The sequence below is a fragment of the Melanostigma gelatinosum genome, assembly GCF_949748355.1.
Source record: "Melanostigma gelatinosum genome assembly, chromosome: 4".
Lineage (NCBI taxonomy): Eukaryota > Metazoa > Chordata > Actinopteri > Perciformes > Zoarcidae > Melanostigma > Melanostigma gelatinosum.
In genome coordinates, this window is record NC_136637.1 from 18,946,818 (window position 1) to 18,957,224 (window position 10,407).

The window sequence follows — 10,407 nt, forward strand, 5'->3', positions numbered from 1 at the left end:
ATATTACTTGAAGATATATATGGCACTAAATAGCACGAGTTAGATATTATTGTAATGTTTCGGACCTTTGCCCGAGGAGATTTTCTCAATCTGGACCTTTTGGAATTTTAGTTGAAGACCCCTGGTGTAGACTGTAAATAAAAATATACATTCATTCAATGTTAAACACAGCTTATACGCGGATATGTGAGTTCTAGTACAAGAAGGTCAAAAACGCCAGGTGGGGCACTCTCGCACTCGCCTGAACAAAGTGGAAATTACTAGAACTCTGAAGGATAGCTTTTGCCCCAGTTAAATGTCACATAGTCTTACAGAGAACCAGTCTCAACTGCCTGCTCCATCTTAGAGATAGAAAGAGGCGCCCTTGCATATCTAGCGCCTAGCTTATCTAGTTGGCCGAACATAACAATATGCGGCTGAATCAACATCTCACACACTGACGTTCCAGAGAAGGCGGATCCCGGACGTGAGCCAGTGTGGGCGGAGATGCTCAGTGCTCCATCGGGCCATTTGAATGCTAGAAACAAATCCGCCTCCTACTATTGCTTTGACCAATAGGCTCCAACAGGAGGACCTAATATATGAACGCATGCGCACTCTGTCTAAGCGCCTTTTAGCTTTTCATTCACTCCTACAGAGTGAACTTTTTAGGTCCGTGCACGTTTAACTGCTGGACATAATACTTCTGTCACAAATAAACCTTATTGCTTGAATTGAGCTAAACGCCTCGACCTAAGTCTGTTCACCTGAGTTTTCTCCTCAACATGAGATTTATTCTCAACATGGTAGCAGCGATGGTTCTTAACGATCAGTAGGAGAGACATCTCGTGACGGACTTTTTCTTCTGTCCACAGACAAAACAACAGGTGTTTTCCCGAGAGGCTGGGGATTCCGGAGGCCTGCCGGAACGATTCTTATCACCTCGGGAACCTGATCAAACAGCGCTGAATCAAAAGGTAAGAGCAGAGCCTATTTAAATGAAATCTGCAGAATTGTATGTAGGAAAAACCAAATTGAATTGATCAGAAGTACCGGGTGTGAGTATGAATTGCTTTGACTAAATTTTTAAAGATAAATTGACGAAGCATTGTGGCAGGATTGTTATGACAGCAGTGGGGGTTTTTAGCATAGAATGTACATGTGTGTGAGTGGATCTAACAGAAATTAAGGATTGTAAGTTCTATAAACTGGCATCGTGTTCACCGTGTAAGTTTTGATAACTGTTCGGAGGTTACACAGCCGTGGCGAAAGCTTCGGTTCGCTGACCAATGACGGTCTGAAAGACTGAATTCCGGGCCACACTGTTGATTTATGCGAAGTTGCAAGCTGAGATTTGGATCAAGTATATAGAAATGTTGTTGGAATACGCTGATGTGACTGTAGTGTGTCTGGAGACTGCAAAACGCCATTTCCTAAAGGGACCAGGTTCATGCAATGTTGTACACTGTAAAACGAAGATCCATCCAGAGAATTTTAATTGAGAAAAATAAATTGATGAGGTCAAATTGAGGTAATTGATGAGGTTTGTGTACCAGTATTGCAGAAGTGGCAGTGTATGGGTTTGCATGCAGCATAGATGATCTCAGGGAGACATCGATTCAATTGTAGCACAAGATATCGCCACTTTCTTAGGAACCGTGCTCGCACAAGGCGTACACTGTAAACAAAAAGGTCAATAGACCTTTCCTGACGAGGTCTGTGTGCGATTATTTGTGGAATCACGGCTGTGTGTGGTCGATTGAGTGCTGGGTAATGTCTCAGGGAGACACAGGTCGGAATTCAGAGAATGCACAAGAATTCGCCATTTCCTTAGGGACCGTGTTCGCACAAGGCGTACACTGTAAACAATAAGGTCAATAGACCTTTCCTGACGAGGTCTGTGTGCGATTATTTGTGGAATCACGGCAGTGTATGGTCGATTGAGTGTTGAGTAATGCCTATTAGGTATCCATCTCCTTCGGGACCGTGCTCGTGAAAACGCTATAAGAGCAGATCTATATGTGATTTGTGCGTATTTCAGTGACGGCAGTGTATGGTGTCAATCTGGTATGGATGTGAGTGACTGTGTGAAGCGTACAGGTGTTAGAGAGTACATGTGTAGTTGTAAAGTTGTAGTGTTTTTCACCAGGTTGGTGTGCTTCTCAGAGATTGACGGTCAGTGGAGCAGAGCACACGCATAAGACACAAACTTTGCACTCAAACACAGAACCACAAAACACTAGAATAGAAGAGGAAAGCTGAGGGTTAATATACGTGTTAGTTTTACTGGTAGAGTTACAAAGATTACAGATTTATTGGAAATTGTGTTCCATAGGAACCGTGAACAGAGTTAGGAGCGAAGACACAGCAGGCAAAGGCACAGAGGCAAGGGAGTGAACATCTTAGATAAGAAAGACAGCTGCAGCCAAAGCAGGGAGAGATAACAATGTACAGAGGGCACAAGAACATTTCACAGGAGCTTTGGCTCCCTCTGTTGGACATTCGGGAGTACAGCACCTAAAACATTTTGAATTGAAAAAAGGATTGGAATTGGGAAAAAAAAAACATTTTGAAAAGAAAAAGAGGATTGGAACTGGAAAAGAGGATTGGAATTGAAAAAGATTGATTGAAGAAAAAAAAAAACTTGAACTGAAAAAGAAAAGAACAACACAAGAAGACATGGCTGGAGCTGTGGCTCCATCTGGTGGCTACTCAGGAGCACTGCGTGCAAAACTGAAAGAAGCTGTAACAGACACAAGAGGCAAGACTGCATGGAAGAGAGACAAGATTCATTGGGATAACTGCATGAAACGATGGACAAAGGAGGGCTGGTGGTGGGCGGCCAGTCCACTACCTCCATCAGCCAACAACCTCCTGCTCGTTACCAACGATTTGACAAAACGAGTGGCTCAAGCACAGACTGCAGAGAGAAATCAAACGACAAATCAAACCAAGCGATGGGGGTTCGCTAACCCACTGAAGCAAGCCCGCAAAGACAGAGAAGAGGAACAGCGAGTGGCAATGATGGCACTAGGAACGGCCATGACGGATCGGATACAGGTGGACATGCCGACCGGAAAAGAACAAACCAGGCCCCATCAGTCACTCGACATCACCCCCCTTGACATTACCCCCCTCGACATCACCCCTACCACTCAAGCCCCGGTAGGTCTGGAAAAGACTGCACAGGAACCGGGCCAGGCATCTCTGGCCTCGGCCCCTCCCCCGCCCTCAACTGGCCTGTCTCCAGCACTTCCTCCGGTTCCTCCCCCCCAGTATCACCTTCGGCCCCATGGCCCGCCCCTCAAAGGAGAAACAGAAGAGATTGATGCCGGTGAATATCCCCTGAGAGCAGCCCCCACTCTCGCGGACCCACTGCGTGATCAATTTGTGCCTTTTGGGTTTGCAGACATGACCAGCATGGTACAACAGCTCCCATCCCTCCACGCGGGAGCCAATCCATGGATTGAGCTCATGGAATCTTTGACTGCTGGCCGCCAGCTGGCAGTGGGCGACCTGAGAGCACTTCTCTCCCGCTGTCTGGACCCAACCCAGTGTACTACCCTACTATACATGGCAGGCGCCGGTGTGGCACCAGATGCCGACCCCTTTGATCGATATCGTACAGCGTTGTGGCAGGAGCTCAGAACTAAGTTCCCCACTCCAGTGAACCAAGGCGCAGTGGCAGCATTCATCTGGGCCCCGGCAGAGCCCCCGCCCCTGTACTTGGCCAGAGCAGAACGGGTGTGGCGCGAGGCCTTCAGAGAGCCACATGATGCAAGCATTACCACAGTGGCACTATGGCGCACAATGGTAAAACGAGGCCTACCTGATGGACCTCGCCAGTGCATGGACGCAGTGGTTGGCCTAGAAGAAATGACACAAGACATGTGGAACGCCCAGCTCCGACATTACCTCTCCAAGCACATTCAAACTGAGGCGGGTAGTGACACAGAAATTAAGGCCCTGCAGAAGGCCCTACTCAAGAAACAACTCAAAGAACAAGACGCGGCTAAGGCAACCAAGAAATCTAAGGCTAAACAGCAACAACAGCTGGTAGTCCAACCTGCACCGGCTCCACCTCCAACGGCACCTACTCCCTCTGTCCCACTGGAGGTCTTGATAGCTATGATGTCAGCAGGCGGTGAACAGTCACGCCCATGGGTCCCTCAGGGCCAATGGGGTGGAAGAAGAGGAGCCAGAAGAAGAGGAGAGCCTGGAGGCAGAGGAGCATCCTATTTCTGCTACAACTGTGGGAAACCGGGACACTTCGCAAGACACTGCAGGTCAGCACGGCAGCAAACACAGAGAGGAAGAGGACAATACTCCAGAGGAGGAGGCGGACATGGCTATGATGGACAAAGACCACAGCAAGGGGCCCATCAGGCTCCTTGGGACGAGGGACATGGTCTCCAAGGCGGGGCCCATGCCACACAGGACGCGATCTGATGACTCGCCTCAATCTGATCATCTGGATGAACCAAGACGGTGTCCATGTCTCGTCCAACCCACCAACTTGTACGTTGTCCATGCCAGTACGCATTCTCTCCCTTGCTCCCGTTACAGAGACAGTGTCCCCCACAGACGAAGAAGTTTTCTGGCTACGCTGTCTTCAAACTGGCCCCCAGACCCCTGCCATCCAATATTGGTTCAACACTCTCAAACCAAAAATCACTCAGCTTTTCCCATACAGAACTCCCCTGGACCACGTCCACTGCACTCATGTCCCCAGACTACTCCCTACCGTTCCACCTTGATGTTTCCGAAAGAGACAGCCTACTCAATGCTGTACTCTTCCAGAAAAAGGGGGGTGAGAGACAGGTACTGATGTATCACACATCAAAACTTGACACTGTGGAAAATCTCATATTGTCATGGGCCATCCACTGGAAGCCAACATCCGCCCTGAGCTCACAATCGAGCACATCAAAGAACATCAAAAGAAAGCGGGACCTTAGGAATGGTCCGAATGGACACGAAAAGGAGCCTCAAAAGACAAAGAAGGTCTGTGGAGAGCCCACGACGGCAGAGTGGTTGCCTCAGCAGAACTGTGTGCAGCACTCCTACCAGGGTCCCACGGACCTACACACGAGGGAAAGAAACTGACATTGGACAATTTGAAACAACTATGGTGGCATCCGCACATGGAAGCGATATCTTTCCTCTTCTGCGATGAATGTCAAATTTGTGGAAATCACAACCCAAGAAAACCATTCAAGACACTGATGGGATCCTATCCCGTGCCCTCTGCCTGCTTCCAAGACATCAGCATAGATTATACAGATATGGGACCAGAGAACAGAGTGCAGGGAAAGAGGTACATCTTGGTAATGGTAGACAGATTTTCAAGATAGGGTGGAAGCAATTCCCACCAAGAGAGAAGACGCGCAGACAGTTGTAAGGTGGCTGCAGACAGAACTGATTCCCCGTTACGGAGTGCCGAGATGCATCCGCTCTGATAACGGATCACACTTTAGCAACACCATGCTCGCACAGGTAGAGCAATTTCTGGGAATCACACACCGATTCGGGTCAGTCTATCACCCGCAATCTCAGGGCCTGGTGGAACGAGCGAATCAGACCCTTAAGGCCAAAATTGCCAAAGTTTGCGCGGGCTCCAAATTAACATGGGTTGAGGCCCTGCCCCTGGCCCTTATGGCCATGAGGTCCGGAAAAGGGGGAGAAACACATCTCTCCCCACACGAGATCATGACTGGCCGGCCGATGCCAGGTCCACCCAGAGATGGAGGTCATATGCCACCTCTGGATGTACAGCAGATTGAAATGTCTGACTATATGAGTGCCCTAACTTCTCTTGCTGAAGCTCTCTCCAAGCAGATCGAGAGGACTCGAGCAGTACCTGAAGCAGCGGCAGCTGGAAAGCAGATACAAGTAGGTGATTGGGTCAGGGTCAAGGTTCACAAGCGCAAGTGGACTGACCCCAGGTGGACTGGGCCGTACGAGGTGAAGGAGGTTACTTCACACTCTGTCCAGGTCAAGGGCAAATCAGGCGCCCCTTGGCACCACCTGACACATTGTGTCCCAGCACCGGTACCAACCAGAACACTAGGAGAAATTCGCACTAATTTGGAAAATGCATCAGGAACTTAGACGCTGTCTAGGGGACCCTTATGCAAACCCCGCCGACCGAGGTCGGCAGCGCTTCACCTGGGAAAGGGTGGGATGTGGGAAGAAAACTATAATGGGGGTGGGAATGGGCATACTAGTTGCCTTACTGATCTGGGGATTAGAAACCAAGTATCAGACACACCAGCACCCATCTCATTCAACTGCCCCTCTTCCCTCTCCATCCCCGAATCAGACACACACCCGAACTAGACATAGCACCCCACCAGTTTCCGATCCAGACGATTCAGATGATAGGGACCTAAACATAGAGTTACAGCCATTGAATGAGTAGTTCCAAAACATAGAAGTTCACACCTAGCAGGTGTGAAAAGGGGGATTTGTAAATAAAAATATACATTCATTCAATGTTAAACACAGCTTATACGCGGATATGTGAGTTCTAGTACAAGAAGGTCAAAAACGCCAGGTGGGGCACTCTCGCACTCGCCTGAACAAAGTGGAAATTACTAGAACTCTGAAGGATAGCTTTTGCCCCAGTTAAATGTCACATAGTCTTACAGAGAACCAGTCTCAACTGCCTGCTCCATCTTAGAGATAGAAAGAGGCGCCCTTGCATATCTAGCGCCTAGCTTATCTAGTTGGCCGAACATAACAATATGCGGCTGAATCAACATCTCACACACTGACGTTCCAGAGAAGGCGGATCCCGGACGTGAGCCAGTGTGGGCGGAGATGCTCAGTGCTCCATCGGGCCATTTGAATGCTAGAAACAAATCCGCCTCCTACTATTGCTTTGACCAATAGGCTCCAACAGGAGGACCTAATATATGAACGCATGCGCACTCTGTCTAAGCGCCTTTTAGCTTTTCATTCACTCCTACAGAGTGAACTTTTTAGGTCCGTGCACGTTTAACTGCTGGACATAATACTTCTGTCACAAATAAACCTTATTGCTTGAATTGAGCTAAACGCCTCGACCTAAGTCTGTTCACCTGAGTTTTCTCCTCAACATGAGATTTATTCTCAACAAGACTCTCGGAATATTCTGGAGTCGTGGACGGAGCCCGGCCACTTGGCGACAACATGTGTTATGAGGCAGGTGGAGTCACAGATCATCTAAGATGAATTGCGGTCAAGTCATGGGTATTGTACAGTACATGGGTAGCCTACAGCAGGCAATTGCAAGGTCCATGACCCCTATTGTCAAAGACACATGATTGTTTTTATAGCAATGTAATTTGAGGAAAATGATGTCATAAGTACCTGCACATTAATGCTGTGAACGCCTTTTCGATTGACAAAATCTGCCTCGTTTGGGCCAGAGGGCGATTTGATGGGGATCTGCGTGCAGTCCACTGCGCCAATGACGTTGGGAAACTCTGCATAATGAGAAGCTCCGTAATGAATAGTGATAGGAATGCATTTTCATGAAATGGTGAAACATTGAATAACTCAATTACCTGCAATTCCATAAAAGCCCTCTTTGATTGAATTCACTCGCACGTGGCCAGGGAATGTAATGAACACATTCATAAGTTTCTTAAGCGCCAAATAAACTTTACGAACAGCGTGTGGTGTTCGCAATGTATGGCTCGAGAAGGTCTTGTAAATAAATGATTCCTTGTCGGCAGAATCGATGACGCTCGTACAGGAAGTCATCATGATGGGATAACGGATCTTGGCGATCTCGAAGAACTCTCTCCCTATAAAACGCTAATCTAACTAATATCGCTCCTTGATCAATGGGATCTCTGAGGAAGGGAGCTGCCATTTTTTTCCACGCTTATCCAGCTACCTTAAGTTAGCCTGCGCCGGAGCAGGTTCAAGCTCAGTTAGCCAGGTACGAGGAACGGGGCCCTGGCGTTGCCTTGGATGTAATAATAATACGTTTTAGTTGTATATGCGCTTAAACATGTACTCAAAGGCAATTCATATGATAAAAACGGAAACAATGAAAGCAATAACAACATAAACAAGGCAGGGAGATGACATAACAGTAACAAACAAAAAGCTGAAGTGAGTTGTACGTGTTCACATCTGCGCATTGACGATCGATTGCTTCGGGCTGCCACTGTTCTTTAACCAGGAAGTAGCTGGCTGTTTCTGTTTGTAGCTAGCACGAGCTCGAGTTGTTGCTAGTCACAGGCTTCTCTGTGTACATGCATGGCTGCAGGTAGATAATAGTTACAGAAAAATGAACGACGCACGAAACGGAGAGGTGGTTGAGGCCATTACGGTGCACAATTTTTCGGAGAGGATTTTGGAGCAGGTCATACACTTTCACGTGATGAAGCTCAGCGGAGGGTTCTTCCTGTGGGTCGGCTCCAGTCCGGTTCTGTCCAACCTGGCGGTCTCGATGAGCAGCAGATATGTGAGTACACAAGTACTCTGTTTAAGTACAACGTGTTTTACTAGAGTATTTTCTTTGCATGCTTCTTCATACTTCTGCACTACATCTGAGAGGGAAATGTTCTTACCATAGACTGTAGGTCTCAACTCGCTTTTTTACTGCACTTGGACCAATATTATATGTGTGGACTCTGTAGACAGTCATGTTGAGGCTGGTTAAAGGCCTCAATCGTCAGTTCACCCAAATCATAATAGTGACAACAATAAACTTGTATAGCGTCTTTCATACACACGAAGCAGATCTATGTGCTTTTCATTTACCTGCATTAAACATGTACAAATGTTGCAAAACAAACTTATTTCCAACAGGTTAGAAAATAAAACATTTTAGTAAGATTCAATAAAATGGCCAATAAATTAAAGACATGTTATGTTTATTGTTCATCGCTTCTTTAGTGTTCATACTGTACTTATCCCGTTACAGTGCAGTATATCTCCAAAGCTTGGAGGCCATTGTGGGCAGTATCGTAACAAGAAGTAGGACTGATGTTTTGTAGTAATGGATTTAAATACATTTTGCACCAGTGTAATGATGATTATCCAAGATTATCCAAAATAGACATTCCTCTTTGATTATTGTTTCCATTAAGACTTTGGCTAATAGATATTGTGTTGTGTTATAGTGCTTATCTCTGGCATCTATGGCTAAGTACCACAAGAGAAACGTGGTTGTGATCTGGATGTGTTGATCCTTAGGAGGAAGATGTTGTCCCGATGACTCGGTATTATTAGGGTCCTTAGTAGGCAAAATATAATGCATCTGCTCCCCAAAGTACAGTACATCCTCTGACTGTACCACAAACCACAGAGACAACTGAACTGTCCTCAGTTTACGATCTATTGCCTTCAGTTGGAAATCATTTAGGTTGACGACAGATATTAAGAAAGTCAAACATTATTTTGGGTGTGAGAGAGCGAATGATTTACGTCCTTACAAACAGACTAACTGCTGTTCTGCTCATGGTTTTTTCGTCTGCAGGATTCCATGCCTTCATCTACATTAGTCATGGGGGACCCATCCAATACCGCTCCAAATTCCATGGCACAGAGACTAGGTAATGATGCATGAATTTATGTTTTATTATTGCTGATAATGTAAAAAGTTATGGAGTGCTGTTTTCAGATGTTATGCGGTTATATTTTGATTATATTTAAGATATTTTTGTATGTTAAGTTATAATAAACCTAACTGCTTGCATATCTCCAAATCCTGCTTAGATATTTTGCAGCCATTGGCCTATATTAATTTCAGTACTTAAAAATTCTTCCTTTTGGATCGCCACAGCCTCCAAGACTGATGACTTCAGTGTAATTGTGTACTATAACAAATAATCTGTCTGTTTTGCAGCGAAGAAGACCAAAAAGCAGGTGTATGTGAGTTACAGTCTTCCAATGACAAACTCCAACATCAGTCTCTTGGTGGAGAGCAGGATCAAAAAGGAGGTGGAGCTTCACCCGGAACACTTTTGAACACATTTGATTGTTTATTGAACTTTGTGTAGAACTGACGACATGGAGGAAGACGGGCAACATAAAAGCTCCTTCTCCTTCTATGTGGACTTCCATACTCCTGCAGATACTCCGACACAATAACCACAAGCTGTCACATCAAGTGTTCTTTTATTGACATAATAAATTAAGTGGTTTATTATCAAAACATGTAGGCCTATGGCTTTTTGTACAAATGCGTCGTATTAAAAAAAATACCACTTAGAAAACAGCATTTAGTGGTTGAGTTTTTTTTTTTTTTTTTCTCCGAGTGTTTAACTGTTGAAAACGTACAAACTAGTAAACCGTACAGGGTGCTCAAAATACGTGCTGTGTACTAAATATGGTCTACAGGGATGAAAAATGGTTTATCTATTCAATGACCGTGTCTCCTATGAAAGTAAGGTTGATGGTCCATACATTATGAATGAATGGTACATG

The 10,407-nt window shown here is 46.0% G+C and overlaps 1 protein-coding gene across 1 annotated transcript; it reads left to right on the top strand.

The window, feature by feature from the left end:
- The first annotated feature begins 8,171 nt into the window (after positions 1-8,171).
- Positions 8,172-10,179, top strand: psmg4 (proteasome (prosome, macropain) assembly chaperone 4). Its single transcript, XM_079266989.1, has 3 exons — positions 8,172-8,440; positions 9,458-9,533; positions 9,827-10,179. The coding sequence occupies exons 1-3, from the start codon at positions 8,264-8,266 to the stop codon at positions 9,946-9,948; spliced, it is 375 nt and encodes a 124-aa protein (XP_079123115.1). The 5' UTR covers positions 8,172-8,263; the 3' UTR covers positions 9,949-10,179.
- Positions 10,180-10,407: the final 228 nt, after the last annotated feature.